Source organism: Rhea pennata, chromosome 27, assembly GCF_028389875.1.
Source record: "Rhea pennata isolate bPtePen1 chromosome 27, bPtePen1.pri, whole genome shotgun sequence".
Taxonomy (NCBI): Eukaryota; Metazoa; Chordata; class Aves; order Rheiformes; family Rheidae; genus Rhea; species Rhea pennata.
In genome coordinates, this window is record NC_084689.1 from 2,968,326 (window position 1) to 2,991,836 (window position 23,511).

General features: G+C 48.8%; 1 protein-coding gene across 12 annotated transcripts in view; it reads left to right on the forward strand.

Moving 5' to 3' along the window:
- The window catches only part of PTPRS (protein tyrosine phosphatase receptor type S), a 139,037-nt gene that overhangs the window by 100,574 nt on the left and 14,952 nt on the right, over positions 1 to 23,511 (forward strand). For 4 of the 12 annotated variants that reach the window (XM_062595962.1, XM_062595964.1, XM_062595963.1 and 1 more), the window contains 14 exons: positions 283 to 588; positions 2,005 to 2,198; positions 2,647 to 2,673; positions 4,478 to 4,595; positions 7,974 to 8,564; positions 9,254 to 9,351; positions 9,873 to 10,126; positions 10,520 to 10,613; positions 10,857 to 11,072; positions 12,877 to 13,034; positions 14,104 to 14,115; positions 15,915 to 16,027; positions 18,533 to 18,580; positions 22,710 to 22,807. In XM_062595962.1, the coding sequence (XP_062451946.1) occupies positions 283 to 588; positions 2,005 to 2,198; positions 2,647 to 2,673; positions 4,478 to 4,595; positions 7,974 to 8,564; positions 9,254 to 9,351; positions 9,873 to 10,126; positions 10,520 to 10,613; positions 10,857 to 11,072; positions 12,877 to 13,034; positions 14,104 to 14,115; positions 15,915 to 16,027; positions 18,533 to 18,580; positions 22,710 to 22,807 (2,327 nt within the window). The remainder of the gene's footprint in view (positions 1 to 282; positions 589 to 2,004; positions 2,199 to 2,646; positions 2,674 to 4,477; positions 4,596 to 7,973; positions 8,565 to 9,253; positions 9,352 to 9,872; positions 10,127 to 10,519; positions 10,614 to 10,856; positions 11,073 to 12,876; positions 13,035 to 14,103; positions 14,116 to 15,914; positions 16,028 to 18,532; positions 18,581 to 22,709; positions 22,808 to 23,511) is intronic. The other 8 variants (XM_062595968.1, XM_062595966.1, XM_062595967.1 and 5 more) reach the window with 8 other exon arrangements.

Genomic DNA, 23,511 nt, shown 5'->3' on the forward strand with positions numbered 1-23,511 from the left:
GCCTCCCGTTTCAGCCCTTTGCTTTATAACATTTGGGTTTCGATGCCCCGTTTCACTTCTGTTGGCTTTTTTTCTTTTCCTTTTATTTTTTTTTTTAAAGACCAACAACAAAAAGATCTCCTCTTTTTTAATTTTATCTTCCTGAACCAAATTTTCGTACGTTTTATTTTAGATTTTTTTGTTATCATTTTCTTTTTTTTGTTTTGTTTTCCTTTTATCTTTCCCATCTTTTGTTTTCTCCCCCTCCTTCCCTCTCCCCTCCTGAATTTTCCCCCCTCGTAGAACCGTCCGCCCCCCCTCAAGACGTAAAATGCGTCAGCACCAGGTCCACCGCCATTCTGGTAAGTTGGCGGCCGCCTCCGGCCGAAAGCCAAAATGGCGTCCTGGCTGGCTACAGCGTCTACTATCGAGCGCTGGACTCGGAGGACACGGAGCTTAAGGAGGTGAATGATATCCCCCCAACCACCAGTCAGATCCTCCTGGAGTCCCTGGAGAAGTGGACAGAGTATCGCATCACTGTCGTGGCTCGTACGGAGGTGGGGCCGGGCCCGGAGAGCTCGCCGGTCGTCGTCCGAACAGACGAAGATGGTAATTGCGCTTTTCTGTTCGCTGGGGTTGTTCGTTCCGAGGCCCCTTGGGAACACGTGTCCCCAGAGCGGGCTTTTCCTGCCAGAGCGGGGGGACGTGTTGAGTCCCGTTCTGTGGCTGATCGGCGATGCAAGAGCAAAGCCTGGACGGTGCCTCAACCCAGCCACCCACCAAGAGGGCTCAAAGTCGGGGGGCAGCATCTGCTGCCGTCTCCCAGGGCCCCTCTAGGAATCGGGGCTGTAGGATTTTCCTTTACAGTAGTCTTTTTGGAGGGGAGGGTGTTTTTTGGAATTTTCTGGGCCTCGTCTGCACCGCCTTCCCCGAAGAGCTGCCCTTCCTGAGCAAGGAGGTGATGGCGGTTGATGTCACAGGTAGCAAGGAAACAAAATCGCAGACGGCAAAGGGATTGCTGCCAGAAATTTTTTTGAAGTATTAAGAGTTCTTCCCACAACCCCTTTGTTACTAGCTCCTCATTAAGTCAAAGTACTGATTAATGCTGGAAAGGAAAAACCTGTTTGTTAAAGTTTCAAACCACTTTTAATGACAAGCAGTCACATTCTAGTGCGCTGGTCCAACTTGGAGGCTTTTAGCACAGTCAGGGACAGAGAGACTTGAACTTTCCTGGTATTGCTGCGGTAAAAGGAAACAAGAAAAAAAAAGGGTGAATGTGTGCATGAAGGGAGGAGGACAACACTGAGGGTGAGGCAGGACTTTTATAAGTCATATCCAAACTCTTCAGACTTTCTTCCTCCATCCCCCCAAAAAAGCATAAAAATAAACCCAATAGATTTATTCCCAGTATGGGGTTTGTTTCCCTGCTTGTCTGCCCACATTCAAATAGACAGAATATCTTGCACACAGAAATTGTGGGTTTTTTGCAGATGAGGCGTGCATGCAGAGTTTTTTTAAAAAAAATAAAAAACACCTCAGATTCCATCGAAGACATTTCTTGTCTTCTGTCCTGAGGTGATGCAGCTGCTGTAACCACCAGGCTACCTGCCATGCCAACTCCAAGGGCAAGTCCCCCTGCACATCCTATCCGCCCTAATCTCCTGCACGCATGGCCAGAGCTTATCTGGCTCATGAGAAACGGGCTTTGCCCTTAGAATTTGATCCAGAACTATATGGCTTCTTCTATCCAAGTGAGCTGGGAAAAAGGAGCCAGTGAAAGGATGACTGGGCTGTGAGATGGACCTGCTTACATGCATCCAGATCTTTGAGCCACCTAGATAGGTCTCCCAGAACTGCTTCCCTGTTTCTCTGAATAAAGGCCAATGGCAAATGATGATTTGCCTGTTAAGTCTCCTCCTTTCAGGGCCAAAGATTCAGTGTGTGTATATCCCTATGCAAGTGAAGTAACAGGCTCCAGATGGGAATACTCACATGACTCCTGCCCTTTTCCTCCCTTCCTCGCAGTGCCCAGTGCGCCACCTCGGAAAGTGGAGGTGGAGGTCCTGAACTCAACAGCCATCCAAGTGTTCTGGCGCTCTCCAGTCCAGAACCGCCAGCATGGTCAGATTCGCGGCTACCAGGTCCACTATGTACGCATGGAGAACGGAGAGGCCAGGGGGTTGCCCCAGATCAAGGATATCATGCTGGCTGACGCCCAGGTAAGGACTCGCTTTTTGCTCCAGTCTCCTCTTCTCTAATGGAGGCTTTGAGGGGGTGGGTATTCCAGCTGCCTGCTCTCATCCTAAGCAACATATTCCTGACGAAAGTAGACAGTGAAGAAAGTGTCTCCTATGACAAAGGTATATGTTATTTTTGTGCAGTTCATTTGCAGTCCCAGACAATAGCTATTGTGGAGGAGTATGAACTGCTCTCCCAGCACTGAACTAAGCACCATCCATGTGTCTGGGAGGTCTTTTAAGAGAGGCAAAGGCCACAATGGAATCTACTAATTTCTCCCACTCTACTTCTTCCTTCATGCTGGCCTGGTAACTTCTGACCTTGTGTGGCTGCTTGCTCAGGGACTCCTTCCTCATGCTGTGTCTCTGTCTTTCCGCTCTTTCCCCTCTTGTATTCTCATGTGCAAAACCTCTCTTGTTCTCTGTCCAGTGGGAAACAGATGACACTGCTGAATACGTAAGTAAAATAGCAAAAATTCTCCCATCCTGGTTCTGTCCCTTCCCCTCGCCCACTTCATGTTGTGTTGTGGTATTTTCCTTTTCCTTTATTTTTTGCAGTGCCAGTGTGTGTTTTAAAGCCTGTTGTTGGTATTCCCATGCATTGTCCTTGCCCTGTTCACTTTGCTCTGCAACCCCGCGTGATTGTGGTGTTTGTCAGCACGTGGCAATACTGCAGGGTTCTCCCCTAGGCTCAGGAGGAAAGATGAGTCTGCTGCTCCTCCACAGGGAGGCAGCTGGGATGTTGGATGTTGACCAAGCTGTATTGAACATATGCTTAAAGCAGGCTGGTCTCCAGCCACCTCTGGGCTTAGCTTGTGTCTGAAAAAATAGGTTAAAAAGCATTAGGTATTCGGAGCGCCATAACTTCCAAACTACCAGGGCATGTACAAATGCTTTGTACCCTTAAAGGGCCAAGGTTCCTAGGTATTTGTTTATATGAAGCATTGAATCACTGTTGGCCTTTTTGTGTTCTAAATGGACCTTAAGATCAACCTGGCCAGTTGGCTTTTGCTAATTCTGTTAAAATGCTGAATGATTTTGGTGATCTTACAGCTAAAAATGAGTAGGAGAAAGCCTTTCCTTCTTGGAATAACAGGGTCCCAAGATAATACAGTATTAAACTGAAGGCATCTATTTGAGAGTGCCAAGTGCCCTACAAATGTGAAGTGCCTCTGTTTCACAGATGAGGAAACTGAGTCATATGAAAGGCAAAGTGTCTTGCCTAAAATCTTAGCAAAACTCAGTGGCAAGTATGAAAAGGATGAGTTTCTTGACTTCCAGAAGACAGACATGTTTCTCTTCCTAAGGGCTTCTAAACATGTTCCTTGAAATCCTGCTGGTTGAAGTTCTGCTGTTCCAACTCCTGCTCAGGTTTAGGGCTAATATGAACATTTCCAGGACCAGCAAGCTTCCTGGTGCTCCCCTGAAATTTAATATTTATAGGACTAAGGGGAAGTGGGGCATGAGGGAAGAGGAAGGCCATAAGACAAGCACAAGATTCACATCTCCCTCTTTTTCAGGGCCTTGGGGAAAACCCTGCTGCATATGCCCCTGTCCTGTTTGATTTAGCATGAGTCTGCCCGTTGCATTGCAGCCCTTTGAAGGGCTGAATGCTTCACTGGGAAGGGCTATTCTTGAGGCCGATCTTTTAACAAAAGCTCTTGGGAGCCAGGTGTGTTGAGGCTGATAGAGGATGGAGGAAGGAGGATGTTGGGGATTTAGCAGAGTTTTGGCATGCAAGCAGAAAATGTTGTCTTGCACTTTGCGTTAAAGCAATCCCTTTAATATTATGAAGACATTAAAAATATCTTTAAGGAGGGCAGAGAGGGGAGTGGTGGAGAAAAAAGTGTAATCTCCTTGAAACCACTGAGAACTCCTCTGAGACGGCATAGTGAAGAGGAACACTTTGAAGAGCGCAACAGTGTTTTGATGGCTGAAGCAGTTTGTTTTGAGATAGGGAATGTGTTAGAGGTAGATCTGGAAGAGAGTACATTTGAACTAGGTCTCTGCAGAGACATGTTCTATTTACGGAAGAGCTCTTTGCAGCTGGAGTGTGTATGCACCTTGCTAAAGGAAGGTAGCTGTCTCCCCCCAGCCAGTTGCCACATCTGCCCGGCTGCCAAGGATTGTCTCATGGTTTCATACCTAGTGAATGTTCCTGCATGCTAGAAAAGAGCTGAGACTCATGCAAGAAAGAGAGATCTAGCTGTGTGTATGTATCTAGATACTTACATCATTTTCCTTTGGAATCTTGCAAACAGGAAATGATCATTGCTGGGCTCCAGCCTGAGACTGCATATTCCATTACCGTAGCTGCCTACACCATGAAGGGAGATGGCGCTCGCAGCAAACCAAAAGTGGTCACCACCAAGGGTGCAGGTAAGAGTCCTTTCCTGCCCTTTTGGGATTCACCAATTTCCAACACCCCAAAGCCAGGAAGCGCTTTCTCTAGATGCAGCTTCTTGCATCCCTCATAAAGAGGAGAGCCTTGAAACAAATGCCACACTGCCCCTGAAGATGAAATTATGCCTAGTAGAGTAGAAAACACTTCATTCCTCACAGGTAGCCCTCTTTAAATTAGGATAATTTTCTGTCCAATGCTGTAGAAAGCCCACAAAAACACCCAGTAATGCAACAGAGGATGAATTCATTGCTTGTAATCTGAATTGAAGTGCACTACAAGTAAATAGAATCTGTGCCTGATCTGACCTGTTTAGTGACACTGGAGGCTCTGTAGCTTTGATGGTTGGTACACACACGGGTATCTTGAGAAACAGGAGACCCAGAGGTCTACTGTAATGGTGTTGACTTGCAAAGAGATGAAATGCAGCAGGGAGAGAGTGATGGCTTACACTGCCCTCTCCCCTCCTCCTCCAGTATTGTGTCTGAATATGCCCATCCTCTATGCTCAGGACTAGCGATCAGTCTGAAAGAAGACTGGTGACAGTACTGACCTTTTCTTGCATATGTTTCTGGGACCCGGACTCTGTCTGCCTGTACCATCTAGATTTGTTCCTCCCTTTGACCTATTCTTTGCAGCAAAGCGTCTGTCAGCCTCAGTGTAGAGGATGCAGGACCATGTTGGGATGGCAGGGGCTGAATGGGGGAATGACAAAGGGCAACAGGGTATCCCTTGCTTCTCGAAACAGTTCTGCTGCAGGCGGAAAGGAGACGTATGCTCCCAACAAGTCCTCTCAGCGCCTGCATTCTTGTGGTCTTGTTTTTGCTCCAGCAGCTAAACCTCTGCTCTGTAGTACAAGAAGGGTTTCATGCAGTGGAGGGAGACTACTGTGCTTGGATCTAGGGTTGATTCTCCTGCAACTTGTCTCCCTTGGATTGTGGTTATCTCTTCCCACTCCATTTCACTCATGGAAGGCCTAGTCAATGCAGCATGATTAACCTGGAAACCCTTGCTCAGACTTTGGGGGCAGCACAGACACTCAGCTGAGTGCACAGGACAGGGAGGACTGAGGACCGCTGGCCGGGAACACGCAGGGCTGAGGCTGTGCCTGTTCTCCATGACCTCTTTTTCTCTGCCCTAGCTCCCACCATCTTCATCTCATTTTATGTTCTTGTCTTCCAACAAGTGAACAGGATTTCAGTCTTTCTTTTCTCTCTTACCTTTCCTGCCTAGTTAGGAGATGGTATGTAAGAGAACAAGGTTGCTTTCCAGGACAGCAACCGAGTCTTGCAAATGTCACAGCATAGTGCCTTTGGATGCCGATATCTCTTGCCCTCACACTTTGTACTGTCAGTGCACCTAAGCCTTTTCCTTCACTCAGCCTCTTCTCCTTTTCCCTCCTGCTTTTCCCATGTTTATTCTCACCATCTCTTGGGTTCTCTCCTCTCATTTCCTTCTTCCTGGGTCTTTTTACCCTTTCCACTGTTCTCTCCTGGAGCTTTTCTCTCTCTCTACCTCCCCTGTCACTCTCTCTTGTCATCTGCCCTCATCTCTTCCCATTAGGATTTGCAGTGCAGGTGATCAGTCACAGAAGGGTATTTTCTGCAGCGCAGCAGCGATTACCCAAAACTCAATTTCCCCCAACTCGAAGTAGCTATTAAAAAAAAAAAATCTTTCAAATGGCTCTGTAACATTCTTATCTTCTTCGTAGTGTTGAGTCAATATACCTTCTGAGAGGAAAGATTTCTTTCTTTATCATTCAGGGCTAGAGGCGGAATTTAAATACTGTAATACATCCAATTTTCTCCTTTAGTGTCTACACCAATTGCAAAATAAAACACTTACTCCACCTTTTTTCTCACCTTCCTACCAGACAATATTTGTTGTGCAAATGTAATATTTTCAAGCTCAGCTGATTATAGTAACATTTGTGATAAAAAACAAAACATAAAGGTAATGGCATTGTTTTTCTCCATAATGTGTTTCCAAGGGTGGTTTTCCCAGCACTGTTTCCTAACTATTTTTTGGCAGTTTACAATGAATAAAGCATTTGTTTCAGAGACAACCCCTCATCTCTGTTTTCAGTTGTCAGCTAATGCACCAGGCAGAGTGGCTTCCCCAATTTGATTCTGCCAGCATCCCTGACATGCAGCCTTCTTTCCTGCTGCTTCCCTTCTTCCCTAGCCACGTTACAACTGTCCACCCTCTGGACCCTCTGCTTGCCCCTTGCTGCGAGAGTAGACCTGGATCTCCCTTAAACTCTATTCTCTCTCCTTCTCCTATTCAACCACAAGAAATAGCAAGGCGGAGAAAAGGAAATTAGATCTCTAAAAATGGAGTGAGTGTAAATGATGCGTGAGCTGCTGGAATTAATGCTCTGAGTTCTCCAGCTTCGGCATCCTCTGGGGCTGTGCATGCCATTTAGCTGTGGCTGTGGGCTTGCTTAGCAGTTGGGCAGTGCCAGGGCTCATTAGACAGAGGCACTGCTGAGCCCCTGCCATATCCGCCAAGCAAGGAGGATCTGACATGTTAAGGAGGGAGCTAGCTGAAAACACTCAGATGACCCTTCCCATCCCCCAGAGCAGAGAAACTGCATGGAGTAAGCACCAACTCTCCCTCCCTCTCACAAATTCCCACTCTTTGAAGAGTGGAATGAAGAGAGAGTTCCCACTCTCTCTGTGCTTCCTTCTTTCTATACCCAACTGGGTGATCAGATGCCTGCCAGATTCACTTCAGCTGGCCGTGTGCCTGCTGCTCAGGACCTGGGGCTGCCCAGACTTCCTTTCCCATCCTTCATTACTTCACCTTCAGCAGCTCTGGCCTTCCCAGCCTAAGCCAATCTGTTCCAGTCTTTCTGCATGAGTTGTGCTGTGTAATGGACAGAGAGAGAGGCTAGGAGTTTGGGAAATTCCTGCATTCATCCTTTCCTGCCCAGGGAAGCGAGCTGCTTACATGGTTAGGGCAGGAGGCTCGTAGTTGGGACTCCTGCATTCTTTCTTCTCAGCTCTGGGAAGGTACGTGATCCAGTGATAAGAAAGGACATTGAAAGAGAGGAGCTATATTCACCTTGCAACCTGTCCTATGGAAAGGGAAGAAAATGACTGCAGAAATGTGTCAGGACCTCACAGTTGAAACTCTGGCAGCGCATCTCATTTCCTAAACTTAATACCCTCTGCTTGTATAGGGGATGGGTAGCAGTAGCCCCTTTCACTGGGGGAGACACTAAAGTACACAGACTTTAGGTGAAACCTTGCCACTGATTTGGGGAACCTGTTTCTGCAACTCGAGAATCTCTGCGTCTTCTTCCCAACCACCTTGGCCCACGTTTGACAGAAAGTGTCTCTCTTCTCTCCCAGTCCCAGGGAAGCCCATCCTGTCTGTGCACCAGACAGAGGAGAACACTCTTCTGGTGAAATGGGAGCCTCCGTTGGATGCGGAAGGCCAGGTGATGGGCTACCGGCTCCAGTTTGGCCGCAAGGATGTCGACCCCCTGGCTACCTTGGAGTTCACAGCCCTGGAGGATAAGTACACCGCTCCTAGCATCCACAAGGGCGCCACGTATGTTTTCAAGCTGGCCGTGAAAAGCCGGGCTGGCTTTGGGGAGGAAGCTGTGCAGGAACTCACTACCCCTGAAGACGTCCCCAAAGGTTACCCCCAAATCCTCGAGGCGAGCAACATCACTTCCATGTCGGTCCAGTTTGGCTGGCTCCCCCCCGTGCTGGCCGAGAGGAATGGAGCCATCGTCAAATACACCGTGGCCTACCGGGAGGCCGGTTCTCCCGGCAACCCGCTGGAAAAAGACCTGCCCCCCTCCCCAGAGAACTCGTACACCCTCAACGGCCTCAAACCCAACACCGCCTATGATGTTAAAATCCGTGCTCACACCAGTAAAGGCCCCGGGCCGTACAGCCCGACTGTCCAGTATCGGACGTTCCAGCTGGATCAAGGTAGGACTTACCGGTTTCTCCTCCCTCTCTCTCCTTGTAACCGGGGCTGGTGCCAGGAGGCAGAGAGCTGGAGAGGTCAAGCCAGCCTCAGGCAGGCTCGTGAGTAAATGCAAAGCACTCTGGTTTCACACTCAGTCCCTCAGCTCCTCTCTGCCTTATACCAGGTAAGTCCCTTTTACCACTTTCTTGTAAGTTAAGTCCGGACACCCTTCTTACACTGGCACCTGAAGTGGGGGGCCAGTCGCTGTACAGGTGGGAAGAGCATTTTCTTCAGCTTTTGCAAGCAGCAAAAAGAAAACAAAACAAAAAAAAGCCTCAAACGTGACCTGGGATGGGTTTCCTCACCTGAGCATGCTCAGAAATCCAGCACCTTGTTCCTGCAGCAACCATCCAGACCTTTAGTGTGAGCTGAGCACAGGCAGAGTGAGGGCAAAGCCTCACACCCTCCCTCACCACTCCTCAGGGTTAGGCACGGGGACAGGGAGCACTGGGAGATGGACCTTGGCAAAACTCAAGCAAAGTGTGGAGGAGGAAGCAAGCCCTTCCATTCCCGCAGCTGCAGCCAGCTGCAAACAGGCAGCCCCTTTTGCCAGTGTCTGACGTTCTCTCGTTTCTCTTTCTTGCTCTTTCTTCCCTCTGCTGCCTTCTCTTCTCCTTTCTCTCCTTCCTCCTCACTTTTCTTCTGGCAGTTTTACCCAAAAACTTCAAGGTGAAGATGGTGACAAAGACATCTGTCCTCCTGAGCTGGGAGTTTCCTGAGAATTACAACTCTCCCACCCCATACAAGGCAAGTGGAAGGGAGGAATCAGAACTATGGTCCTTCTCTGTCTCCTGGAACTGTCATCTGTTGGTTTGAATAAGAGGTTTCAAGAGCCAGGAATTCTGGCTTCAGTTCCCAGATGTGGGCAGTGTGTAATGGTTAATCATTAGATCAGGGAATTGGATTGAGAATCTGGACTGGCGGGTTGCACTCCCATATCTGTTATCAAATGATTGCCTCCCTGGGAAAGTTAGCACAATTTTGTCATTTCTAGATAAAAATTCCTCTTTCTAGAGAAGTTTCAAGACTGTGTCCTTTGCCTTATGCTTGGAGACCCAGCAGGGAGCACAAGAGAAAGGCAAAGCTCCCCATTCAGATGGCCTCTGTTCCTAGTTTTACATTGGTTCTGGCAGAACTGGGTAGATCAGTTAGAGCTGAATGTTTTGTATTCTCTGCAAACCGAGGCAATGGAGAAGAAGGTGTAAGAAGGTGTAAGAAGTATCAGCCTTGATCTTGATATGACTTTGCTGATTCTTCACCTCCCTCAGATCCAGTACAACGGGCTGAACGTTGATGTGGACGGCCGCACCACCAAGAAACTCATTACCAACCTGAAGCCCCGCACGTTCTACAACTTTGTTCTCATGAACCGAGGCAATAGCATGGGTGGCTTGCAGCAGAATGTCGCTGCCTGGACTGCTGCTGACATGTTATCTAAGAAGCCAGAGGTGACCCACAAACCTGATGCTGGTGGCAACGTGGTGGTTATTCTCCCAGATGTGAAGAGCTCTGTGCCTGTCCAGTAGGTTTCTGTTAAGTTGCAAACTTAGTGCACTTGGTTTATGTTGCAGGGGATCAGTGCTGCCACAAGGAGCGGCAGAGTGATTTCCCTGCATTTGCAACTTTGCCTGGCTTTTGGAGCCACTTCCTATGGCTAACAGGAGATGCCACAGGAATGTGGAGGGGTCAAACAGGGGGACATGTCACATGGGACTGCCACTGAATCCAGGTTTATCCCATGAGCAGTATTAAGAACTGTGCTAAATTAAAAGTAATAGATGGCATGCAGGGCTGTGCCAGTGGGGCTGTTTGGGCTAACCTAGCCATCCACTGTCACTGTGTTCAGTCTCTCCTTCTGTGGCTTGTAGAAAGAGATTAATTTCTCCTCTCTATTCTGATTATTCTCAACTCTTAGGGCTTACTACATTGTGGTGGTGCCTCTGAGGAAGTCCCGGGGTGGGCAGTTCCTGAACCCCTTGGGCAGCCCTGAGGAGATGGACCTGGAGGAGGTGAGTGTGGGTGAAATGGAAGCCAGATGCAGGGACAGGGCAAACAGCTGTAATGGGTGTGGTGCTGACCTGATAGTCTAGGAAGAACACTACGGAGGAGTAGGTTTTGGGGTAGCCTGTGCTCCATGTTCTGGGTGGCTAAATAAGGACAAGCTGAGTGGAACGGTTTGGCTCTCCCTCCTTGCAGCTCCTTTAACGATACTGAAGGCATCTGAGCTCAGAATGTTCCTTTGCTTCTTCCAGCTTGTTCAGGACATTGCCAGGCTCCGGCGTCGAAGTCTGCGTCACTCCCGACAGCTGGACTTCCCCAAGCCCTACATCGCTGCCCGTTTTCGCTCCCTCCCCTCCCACTTCATCCTGGGGGACATGAAACACTATGACAACTTCGAGAACAGAGCCCTGGAGCCAGGGCAGAAATACGTCATCTTCATCCTGGCAGTGCTCCAGGAACCCGAGGCTGTAAGTGCTGCCTGCTTTCCCTCATCTCCTTCAGATGCTTGTGACTCTGCTGTACCCATTAGCAACCAGAGACGGCAGCTGCAGGGACAGCTTCCTTGCAAGCTGGCCAGCAGCTCTGGTGCCATTTTCTGTAACTCTCTCCCACCAGACACAGAGCTTGCGGGATTTCTCCCCCGCCCCCCGCCGCGAAAGGCTCTTCCAGTCCAACTGTGGAGCTTTTGCATGTGGCTTCAGGAACTGTTTGTGTACAGCAAACATGCTCTCCCATGCAGACTGGCTAACGAGGCAAACATTGTGCTCTAGTTCGCTGCTTCTGCATTTCACAAGTTTGCTTAGGCAGGACTTTCTACACTTGTAGCTCCAGATTTGAGTCCAGAATGGAAAGTACTGAACTAGCAGCTCAGAAGTACATCCAAGTTTGGAGATCCTTAGGTCAGACCCCTTTACAAAGAGCAATCTCTTGTAAAGGCTGTCGCTGTTTTTAACAGAGCAATGAACTCGGACATCCTGCTTTGAGAGCAGCATGTCACGTCCTGCTCATTACAAAATTCCCTGCTAAGCAGAGAGGAGAACATATTTTATAGGAAACTAGATGGGCTGTCTGCTGTTTTTACTACTTCAACACCTCTGCTGACTTCAGTGCCATTGCATTTGGCATTTTGAAAATGACTGTTTTGATTTACCTGCCTCCTCCCTCATGCAAAATAGGAAGTGGTCTAATACTTCGTTGTTTTCAAATCTCCCTGTGGAATTGTAAAGGGAGCTATTTGAAATTATAAGTTTTCAGAGGGTTTTCTCCTAGATAAATATTTGGTTGTGTATTTGATATTAAAGGATTAGGCTGACACGCTTTTGAATGGATTTCTCCATCGGATTACTCCTGCTTGTGGTGATTTCTGCTTTAGAACAAGGTGCTGCACATTCGCTCACAAAGGGAGGAAATTACTGCAGCTCCCTAAGATGTAGCGTTTCAGTCTTGCGGGCAGTTGATAAAATTTCAGCAAATACAGGTCCCAGAGCCCAGACCTCCTGTTCTCGTCCCATCTCACCTTTACTTTGGCCTGTCGGTGTTCTTCTCCGCACTTCAGTTTCTGTAATTTCTGTGTAAAATTAGAATACTTCACTCTTGGGGTGGATAGGTTGTACCACTTGTGAGAACAAACAGGCAACGCTCTTTGGTTAGGACTCTCCTGAGTTTCAACAGGCCCTTAATTCTGCTCAAGAGCACAGTTCTCTGCTGAGTGTAGAGGGAGCAGAGGAGACATAATGAATTTTATTAATTTATGTTCAGTTGTAAGGGTGTTTTTCCAAGCCACCAGACTAAACTGTGTCTAAGCATTAATTCTTAGTTTAATCCTGTCCCTCTTTAATCCCATCTGACTGTCAAAATCCAGATAGTGACACGAGAATTTAGAGAAAGCGTTCCTGTGTTTGTGGAGGTGAAGAGCGAGGCTCTGGGATGTGGTGGAACAGAGGCATAGTTAACTTGTTTTCTAGAAGCCCCTTCCCAGCTATAAGATTAGGTGAACCATAAGCATGAGTTTGATGTGAATGTGGTCTTTTGGCTGTCTGTCTTCCTTGGACCTTTGGAGAAGGAAAATACTGGTCACACAGGCACTCATGGGCAATATTTTTCTCTATAGATTTCTGTTACGTTTTCTCTATAGGTCTCTGTTATAATTTGGTCTGTGCAGCAGGGAGTCCTCTGTAGCAACTTCTCTTCTGGAGTGCTGTATGCTTGCCCCCTGTATTCAATCTCCATTCCCTCTCTGAACTCAGTTCTGCAACCTTTCATGTCTTCCAGACTTTTGCTGCTAGTCCTTTCTCTGACCCCATCCAGCTGGACAATCCTGATCCACAGCCAATCATTGATGGAGAGGAAGGACTGATCTGGGTCATTGGGCCCGTCTTGGCCGTGGTGTTCATCATCTGCATTGTCATTGCCATCCTACTCTACAAAAAGTAAGAGATGCTTCTTGCCCATATCTGTGAGCATTCTGAATGTCTCTACCTTTAGACCCTAAAGAGAATTTCCTCCTTCGTCTTAAAGTTGTCAGCTGGAAGGCAAAACCTTCCACCCACACCAGAGACGAACCCCAAGGCAGAAATGCAGAATTGGAAGAGACTGGTAGCACAAGAGAGATCAGTAGTGGATTAAAGGGACCTCCACCTGCTTCGGAATCTACCCCATGGCACTCTCAATAAAGCTGTGCCTGTCTAGAGACAGTCTGTTAGGGCATGTGTGGAATGAGTTTGCCTGGTCTCTTGTCTGTCTCCTCCAGAAAAGCGGTTCATAGCCTCGGGCTCCCTTTCCTGTGCTCTGTGTGTGTATGCAAGTGCAGTGAGGGTGATGCAGAGAAGCACCTTTGTGCTGTGGGTCAGCAGAAACTTCAATGGTTCTACAGCTGGTCTTCAGCTGGAGTTGGGGGACAAGAGCAGCAGCAATAGGAATGTCATGCGAGTCTGCCAGAAGGAGGAGAAAACAAACCCTGGAAAGAGGAGAAAACAACCCCTGGAAACCACCCCCTTTCCTTCACTTTCTGAGCAGCTCGTGGTGCATGGATGGGGACGAGGGCCCCTTGTGCACACACAGCCCACACTGTGCAGAGAAAGAAGATAAGAAAGGAAGCAGAGGCTGAGCACAGCAGATTAAAAGAAGGGACAAGATGGCAACTGAAGCCATTGCAGGGTGTCCTTAGCTGGGAAACCTAGTACCCATTATGGAGGAGGTTCTGGTAACCCTACCCCATCTTTCGTCTGCACAGATATGTTTGCTTATACCCATGGGAGTGTCTTTTGTGTCCCAGAATGTGGGAATCACTGGACACACAGGTCCCCTGGGGAGCAGGGACTCAAGTGTGTCTTGTTGCTGTTTGTTAGCACCAGTTTAACTGGGGAATCTTTGCTGGTCCTACTTTACACCTGTGTTACCAGGGTTAGAGCTGAGCAAATACTTCCCCCTTCCTCTGCGGCTCCTTTCTAACCTGATCATTTGTTTTGTCTTCTCTCCACTTACTGCTTTCCTGGACAGCAAGCCAGACAGGTAAGAGCACTGGATTTGCCATTTACTTAGGTCCTTTCTTGCTGGGCTGACTGTGTTAGGCAGTGTTTGCTCTCTCTGGTTGATGGGGCTTTATTTGTACAGTTCCTACTGCTAGCTCTGTCCAAAAGGACGCCTCTATTGGACAAGCACAAAGTGTTATATATTGGACTAGTGCAAAGCATGTTTGAATCGGAAAAAGCAAAGGAAGTCCAGCCTTCTGCTTGTCTGTTCTTAAATACAATGGCCCTTTTTCAAGCTGAGCAGCAGTGACAGTAAACGGCTCATAAAATGTTGGGTTAATGGAGCAGAGAAACACCCATTCTCTCTTGCCTCTGACTGCAACGTGGGTTTTCTCCATGTCTGATTGCTTTGTACAGGCTGTCCCTGAGCCTCTAGCATCCTGGAAGCAGAATCTCACCAGCTGAGCCATCCTCACCCCATTGCAAAAGCCATTCTTGCCCCATCAGCCAGGGACTTCTAGCAGAATTCTTTATGACCATGAATTGAGAATTATTTCAGACCATTTCCAAGGCTGGGAGAGCTTTCACTGGAAGCAACTGATGGGTTTGGCCAGTGAACGATTAACAGCAATTTTCAAACTGCAGCAAAAATAAACTACTCCAAAAAATGGCGTAATTTCAAAGTGCTGCCCCATGCAGTGCTGACAGGGCTCATGCCTCTTCCTCTAACTGTTAATGATATTAAGTGCCAGCAAAAAATGTACTGAATAAACCTCCTCTCTACCTAAGCAATTGCTGTTACTGCTGCAGGCATATTATTGGAGGCATCTGTGCAACCCAAACAGAGAAGGTGAGGCTCCCTAGAACCATCTTACCAGATGGGCTAGAGCAATATTTGCAAGCCCCAGGGTGTGGGTACAGGTTCTCTGCCTGCTGGAGAAGTTCCGCTTCCAGCAGCTTGCTACTGTTCCCTGCCACACCTGTTATCACCTGTTCAGATCAACACTGGGCTTTACTTCTAAAATCTTCTCAAGCAGAATGAGCCAGGTCAGCAAAGACTTGTAAACTGCTTCAGCTAACCTGACCCATTTTGAACAAAATGCATTAGGAAGCACTTATATGTGCAGCTCAGCTGGCAGGTTGAAGAGGGCTTCAGTTTCTGGCAAGGAGGTGGAATGGATCTCAGCAGGCCCAGCTGTGATGGGAGAAGATGTATCTACACTGTTTTTGACCCCAGATTTTTAGGGTTCTGCAGATCAACAAACATTGAAAATCACTGCTCTGACTTTTCTGTCTGCAGTGAGGCACTGAGAACTTCTAAACAAGCCGAGAGAGAAATATCAGTACTTTATGTCCAAGGACATGGCCAGGAGATTCTGTACTTTTCCAAATGATTATGTTGGCTCTGGTTCTTTCAGACTGCAAATGGCTTGGCCAGAATTGGAATGTTTCTACTTGCAGAGTTCAGTGGAGGTTTGTGTGTGTGTGGAGGCTCAGGTGTGAGTGCACAGCACCTCAGCTGCTTCTTGCTGCTTGCCTGAACTTCTGCTGTGAGAAGGGGGAACCCCCAGACTTGGCTGAAAGCTACTGAGGGGCTGCTGGGCCATTGTAAACCCATCAAATATTTCACTGATAAAACCTTCCAAACTTCATGCCTTTTCTGATATGTCTTATGTAGCTTACACCCATGTTCAGGACATGGCTGCATCTGGCCCTGATTTCTGTGGGAGCTGTACTCGGGTCTGAACATGACCTGTGTGGCTGAAAAGACTATCGGGCCCATAAGCTAAGGTGTTTTGTCTTTTTGGTTTTTTTTGTTTCTCTTTCTTTTCCTAAAAGCAAACGGAAAGATTCAGAGCCACGGACAAAATGCCTCCTGAACAACGCTGAGATCACCCCTCACCACCCTAAGGACCCTGTGGAAATGAGGCGCATCAACTTCCAGACTCCAGGTAACCGGCTGCAAACCAGCCTGTCTCCCGGGGAAGGCAGGATTGGCGCAAACTGCCCCTTCCTCAGCCTCTTCCTGCCTGTGTAAAGGCTGCTGCAGTGCTGCCTTTGAGACCCAATGCTAACCTACAGTACAGGCAAGGAATCTCAAGCCTTATCTATGCAAGCCTTGTCTATGCTATGCTGAAAGAAACCTTTGCTGAGAAACCACAAGGGCCTTGCACAGACTATCCAACAACTGCAAGGCAGGAAGAAGAGCTTTTCTGGATACTCAGCTAAACCGGTGCATTCTAGGCTAAGTATACAGCTGCAAGTGCCATGGCCACGCTGAGCTTGCCAGTCCACCAGTGCCGCCGTGCAGCACCGTGCCTCGTGCTGGGGGATGCCCGGAGGCTATAGAGCTGAGCGTGGCAGGCTGCCCTGCTCTGACCACATCTGTAACTGGCGCTTTCTGCAGATGTGCCCGAATGCTCCTGTTAGGAACCAGGCCTGCCCCGTGAGTTGGGAGGAGAAAGGCAGGCAGCTGGTTGCTTTGTGCAGCTGAGGCAGCATTTCTTTGCTTAGTGTACATGCCATCACTGCGACCAGCTGCTGAGCTAGCTAGTAACTGCACTTAACTCCCTAGCAGAGAGGCACGACGCACCCTCCTTTCTGTACATGTGTGTCCCCATATACATGCATGTCTAAGCTGCTTGCATGGCACCTCTGCAAGCCACCACTGACACGGCCCTGGCACGGGCATGTCCTCACGCAAACAGACACTTGGCAATGCTGAACAGTGCCTGTGCACTGATATACAGCTCTGCTTCCGAGTTCCCAGTGCTTGAGTTGGAAGGGAATTTATTGTGCTTTTTGGGGCTAGCTGCTGTTTTCAGTTTGTTTGTATATTTTTGCTATTTTGTGCTTGTTAGTAATGTTTCTGCAGCCCTTGTTTTCCCCCTCCCTTCCCAGTCCTGTCCTTAGCGTTGTCTGAGCTTTCTTAGGGTGAAGTTGTCAAGCTGGTGGGTACCCAGAGGGCAGAGATCATTGGGAAAGCACAAAGGCAGCACTGGACTGAAGTACTTGTATTAAAAAGAGTTTAGAACAACCCATGCCATCAAGCCAAGCTTAGAAACAGTTAAGTCTCAGCTAAGGGATGGGAGCAGGTTTAATTCAGCCTGCAGGGACTGGGTGCAGGGTGATTCAGCTGCAGCTGGGTCCCTAAATCAGCGCTTGCTCAGTGATGCTGTTGCTCAAAGGTACTCTCGCAGGAGAGTCGGGGGGGGTGGTTTGGATCTGCAGCAGTAGTCTGCTGTCCCTCTCTGTGCATGCGAGGGACTCAAAGCGAGGGACTGAGCAGGGCGCTGCTCGGAAAGCTCGAGAGACTGCTGCTTTCCTGACTGTTTCACCCTTTGTGTAAGTGGCTTCCTTGGAGGTCCCGCCGGCTGCAGCTCAGCAGCCGTTTGCGTCTGTCTGGGCTCAGCGTTTTATATGGAGTGTGAATGGCAGCTGCCCAGGGGACTGTTCAGACTGGCTTTCGGGTGCTCCAGCTGGTGGTTTGAGACCCACAAGGAAGAGCTGCGTGTGCACGCGCGCACACACACACACACACACACCCCATGTGAAAACTAACCTGAGAGAAGTACTCTGGTTGTGGCCCTGAGGCTGAGAAGCAGCTGAGTTGTTTCATGTGTTTCCTTTAGTGGTTATTTTCCCCTGCCCTTGCAATGTAGGAGCAGGCTCAGGGCACTTGCTGGCTTCACTTGATGTAACCAATAGGTGAGTGAGTCTGTCTTCTGCTGGCCATGTTGGTTTGGTCATGCCGTACCTCTGAACCCTTGGTCTAAGAGGCTTGCTAAAGGCAGCTAAAACGTGCCAGTTGCTCAGACTCTGCTAGACAAAGTCTACAGATCCCAAAAGGCTGCTCCAGTTTGTCCGGTCTGGTTTGAAGAAGATCCTGCCAACTTTTCTTTGTAACATTATCTAGCCAAAGAGAGCTTTGTTGGTGGTGGTTTATTCCGCTGTATAGTTTGTAAAGCAGGAAAGGGTTGCAAAGGAGTTGGAGAGTCGGTCACCTGCCTCCCACAGTATTTTGATAGCAATCTGGTAAAAATGGGAATAGCTGGAAAAGCAGAGCTTGAAGGGTGTTGGTAGCCATGAAGAGATTGTGGTGCAATTGGCAGGTGGAAGACTTTATAGCTGCTGTCCAACCATTCGAATTAAATATATTGTGGCTTTAAAAGGGACATGTAGTCTCTTCTCCAGCCAGGTGTCCTAGGGCCTTGCAATGAGAGAATCCTGTCCTCAGCAGCCAAATGAGGGGAAGCGGGGATGGGAGAACGCGTGAGCGTCCGCGCAGCACGGAGAGGGGGAAAGGAGAGCAAATCCTAGTGGCCCTGTCCCTGCCTAAATCAGCACAAAAAAATAATTTTTTTTCCTCGTTAGATTTATGTTGTTTTTATTTTTTATTAGCATGAAATTTTAAAAAGTGTATATTTTATTTATTTATTTTTTACTGTTTTCTGCAGATTCTGGTCTGAGCAGCCCTCTCAGTGACCCTGAGTTTGACTTTGAAAGTTAGTTCCTGTGTGTTTTTGTTCCTGTTGGTTTCATTTTTTTTCTCTGTTATTATTTTTTTCTCTTTTGTCACTTTTCCTTTCCAGTTCTGTTTGGTTCCTGTTGTTTTGTTGTGTTTTGTTTTGTTTCCTTTTTGCCGAATTCTCTGTGTTCCTGTGGTGTTTGCCCATTTCATTCCTTTTCTGTGCCATCTGTTTGTCTGAACTGCGCTTCCAGTTTTACAGTATCAAACAACAGGCCTTTTGCAAGACAGGAGCAGGAGCCCAAGCACAGAGCCCCTGGTAGTTCAGCGGGATGCTGCCTGTCCTTCTGTGTCGCTCTTGCTCTCTCGGGAGAAAAACACGGGTTTTGAGGCTTCTTTGCTCCTCGTTGTCGAAGATGTTTCTTTTCTGAAGCCTGGCTTAGTGTCCCTCGTGCTTATTCACGGGCGGAAGGCGAGCTTTGGCGCACCGGCGTGCGTGCATCGCACGTGTGTGCACCTGCGTTTTTGTGCTCAGCGCCCCGTCACGAGGGGCAAGAGAAAACTGTCGCTGCAAACGATCATTCCCCTCCCTCTCTTTGGAGAGGCACCTTTCCATGAACAGCTGGGAAAAGGGCCCTTTCCCATCTGCGGCAGGTCTCTGTTCCTTGGCATCGACTTCCTCCGGCAGCGCTGGGAACGGCGGCCTCTCCGCAGCCCTCCGCCCGGAGGGTTTGGTGCGCAGTGCCGCCCAGCCGCCGTTCCTCCGCTGGGCTCGCTGGGCTCCGGCCCGTGCAGCAGATGTTAGGGTGACGTTGCTGGCAAGTTGGCTGGTGCACAGAGAATCAAGTCTTTTGTGATAAGATTAGAAAGATTGAAGTGATTGAAACGTTAGACGAGACCAGCTCTGAAAGGCTTCATCCCCGTTAGAAGCCAAGATCCTAGCTTTGCTGGGTGCTTTTTGGTTTGGATTTTTTTTTTCTAATTGGGCAGGGAAATAGATGGGAGTTTTCAGCTGACAAACGTGAAAAATCATGTACATGCTGATTGTGCTCAGGGATCTGAGGGCTGAGACAATCCTCCGGATATTTTAATCCAAATGGCGGATTTAAGCAGGAAGGACTTTGCTGTTTTGAATACCGCTGCTGCCAGTGCTCCGCTCTCCCAGTCCACCTCCCGTCAGCCGCTGTGTCGTGACGCGGAGCAGTTCTGCGCGTTGATCCAGGGCGCAGCCGTCCCTTGCTGCAGCTCAACGCGCAGTGGCGTCCCTCCGCCCCGCGCGGGGTGCGGGAGGCGGCTGAGCAGAGCGGCCTGCGGGCTGCTTCCCCCAGAGTCGACGAGCGAATTAAAGCAAACGAAAGAGAAGCTGCTGGGCTGCCGCCGCGGTGCCGGCTGGTGCCCTGCAAAGCGCTGCTCCCGCCTTGTTCACTGTCACGCTCCTCCTGGGCCTTACTGGGACTCCCAGTGCGCTTGGCATTTTGACCAGGGAAGTGTTTATTCCAGCTTGATTTTATTATGAAAGACCCTAGCAATCAATCCGCCAAGGAGATTTCTGTCCTTAATGGTGAGTTCCCATGTGCTCTCTGCCAATTTTTGTTTACAGCAGGTTGAGGGTAGGAGAAAAATATTCCCTGGCAAAGAGACAGATGTTTCTCAGGACCTGGTCACACTGCAGATTTTTCCTGGGGCTTTTGCAAAGGCAGCTTCTGTACTGCCTTCAAGGGGAATGTGAGTTTTTGTTCTAGCTTGGCACAGGGGGTCTTTCCCGTGCAGCCCCACATGCTCGAATGCGGTGTCACATATTGCTCTGCAGCTCCCTAACCAAAGAGCAGTTGGGTTTTGCTTTGTTTTTTCTCACTTACTTGTTGTTACTTGGCTTCTTGGTGGTGTGTGGGGTCTTTTTGTTGTGTTTGTTTTTGTTTTTTTTTACCTGTGATCGTTGTTTGGGATTTCATTTATGGCACTGTGTTTCTCACTGCACTTCAGCGAATAATCTCTAGCTTTTTGCAGCAGAGTCGGGTGATGGTGGCTGAGCCAAGCGCTGCCCGGCTGGGCTGCCTGGCTGCCTTCCAGCCCAGGTGGGAAGAAATCAGTGAGGGGGTGACGTGCCCAAAGCTGGAGACAGTTTATTGAGTTGCCAGCAGTTGTTCTGAGCAGGGCTCGGCTTTGCTCTAATGCTACAGCTCAAGGTATGTTTCCTGCCCTCTTCAGCCCTTGCTTTCAAAGGCAGAAGGACAGACACTGACCTGAACGTATACAGTAATAACTGAGCTGGTCTCTGCACGTTGGCTTCTCAGGCAGGATGGCTCTCCCCTCCCTGCACGGGTCATGGTGCTGGGGTGGACTGCAGCCACTCTCCAGTCCCTGGGGTAGAGAAAAACCCTTCCCAAGGAGAAACGGGCTACAGAATAGCAAGGGATCGACTAAAAGCTTTGCCTCCATGAGCTATTAAACTTTTTGCCCTGATACCCTGTGGACGAGACTGGGGCCAGTGCAGCCTCCAGAGTATACTGGGGATATTTTTGTGGGCTTTTTTGGTCCGCTGCTCCCCTCTGTGCTCCCTTCCATTTTCAGCCTAACTTCCTTGCGCTGAAAATGAATGTCTAGTTAGCTTAAAAACCCCTGTGTGAGTGGTGGCTCAAATCCCCACTCAGTGGCAGACTTGCCCCGTACTCAGGCTTGGGGGGAGGCAGCACCTTTCTAGGACTCACTGTAAAACTGAGGATGTCTTGCTTGCTTTGCCATCTCTGTGCTGAGTTTTCAGAGTATCTGACCATGCTGCTGCCACCGCCGCTGCTTTGTCACACATCAACACCCACGGGGCTCGAAATTCTCCCTTGCTTCCATCTCTTCTTCACTCCTGTCCTTCTCATCTGGGGCACTGCCCAAGCCTTCTCGGCATGCTGCTGTCTTCGCCCGTCTGCTGCTGTTTGTGGCAGAATTGCCTGGCAGACAGCATGGAGAAGCCCTTGGAAAAACATGATCCAATGCAGATGAGCAAAGCATGGAGAGCTTTTCCACCTTGGTTTGTTGTGTAGCTATCTGAGAACATAGAAAGAGGAGGATCTCTGCTCTTCCCAGAGCTCTGAGCAGCATCACAGTTTTTTTTTCAAGCCAAAAAACAACTCTGCCTTTGCTGCTCAGCCCAGTTCATGGCTGAGATGTGCCATTAATTTGACCAGTCTGAAGCAGTGTGGCTCCCTCAGTACCAGTATGTCTTAGAAAAGATCCAGTCTGTTCTCTGGCTGTTCCTCTGCCCGTCTCAGTGCAAGCACAGCTCCATGTTGGCAAGAATTGCAAGTGAAGCAGATGAACCAGGGTTGTGAGGCGTTGGTCTCCCCAGCCAACTGTCTCCCATGCTCCAGGCTGGGAAGGGGCAAGAGGATCTTTTGCCTCTCCACCACAGCAGTTGATGACTCTTCCAGTGAGTCTGCCAACTGGGTAGGTGCAGCCCAGCCTTGAGCTGCTACCTGGAGGGCAAGGACCCAGCAGCGCTGGCGACCTGTGGGCTCTGCTGTAGAAGGACCATCTCTGGCAGGCCCATGAGCAGGAGGGGGAGCCAGTGCTTGACACTTCCAGGTCAGGGTACTTCATTGGAATGATGACCACTGGGTCTGTGAGCTCTCCAAGAAGCTTACAGAGCTGGTGTTGTGCAGAGAAACAGTTCTCGAAAAGCCTCCCCTGCTTCCCCCCATCTGCATTCCCTTCCCTTGCCCCACATCACCATGGTTGGCTGGATCCCTGCCCCTTCCCTTCTCTTGTGTTGGAGTTTGTTTAATTATCATTGTTGGTGCTGTAACGTTTGCTGCGTAGGCTCCTCTGGCAGCGTTTGCTCATTTTAAGTCCAGTCTTGGAATCGCTAACACGCATCTGCTCTTCGGATTTTCCTTTTCAATTTCTTCTGATTTACACATTGAGAATGGGGCCATCACGGGAACACTCTCATTTTACTGTTATTTTTATTTCCTTGATTTTTTTTTTTTTTTTACTTCCAAGGACACAATTTCGAGCCCTGAATTCTTCTCTTCTAACCTCCCTACTTTCATTGCAGATCTTACATTGTAATTTTTTCTTTTCTTGTTTCTTCTTTCTTATAAAATATGCAACAGTTGTGTATTTTTCTTAGTTATTATTAAATGAGATTCTCTCCCTGCTGTCTTGTCTTTTAGGTATGCTCAGCCACCCACCAATCCCTGTTTCCGAGCTGGCTGAACACACAGAACATCTCAAAGCCAATGATAACCTGAAATTATCCCAAGAGTATGAGGTATGAGCAAGAGTGGGTGCTGTGCATGGGTATGCAGTAGCAGGGAACTGGGAAATTTAGACAAGCCTTCATCCAAATAAACATAGCTTATTTAAGGATCTGGTCAGCTGAAATCGAAACGCTATTCATGCATTTAGAGTTAAGCACCTGCTCAGTGCTGTGCTAGATTTGGTTCCAGATAATGAACAGGAAAGAGGCTTAATCCATTGGCTTTTCCTGACCAAAGCCTGGGCATATTTCTGAGACAGGTGTCTAAGCTGTCTTCGTGAAGGCAGATGCATCTCCGTATGTCTGATTATTCTCCTGATTTTAGACCGGTGGGTCGGGGTGGAACTGTCCTTGGGACATGGACGAGACCTGAGCCTTAGACTAGACATCCCATGTTTGGATAGCTGAAGTTAGGTGAGAGGGACAGTATATCCTCAGTGGCTGATGCAGCCTGTGGGGCCACCGAGCTGAACCTGAGAAAACAGGATGATTTGTGCCTTGTCTTGTCTGGGTTTTCTTGTGCTCTTATTTCTCCTCCTTGCAAACGTTTGGATACTCAAATGGGGTCCTGTGGGTGAGCAGCCAGGCGGATCTGTGGCTGCGGGACTTGCATTTCAAATGAATATCCCAGACTGTAAAATGCCCAGCTAGCAGGTAGAGCCGGTCTGGAGCAGACTGAGAAGAGGCTCGTAGTCCTCAGCGTTACTGCTGCTGCT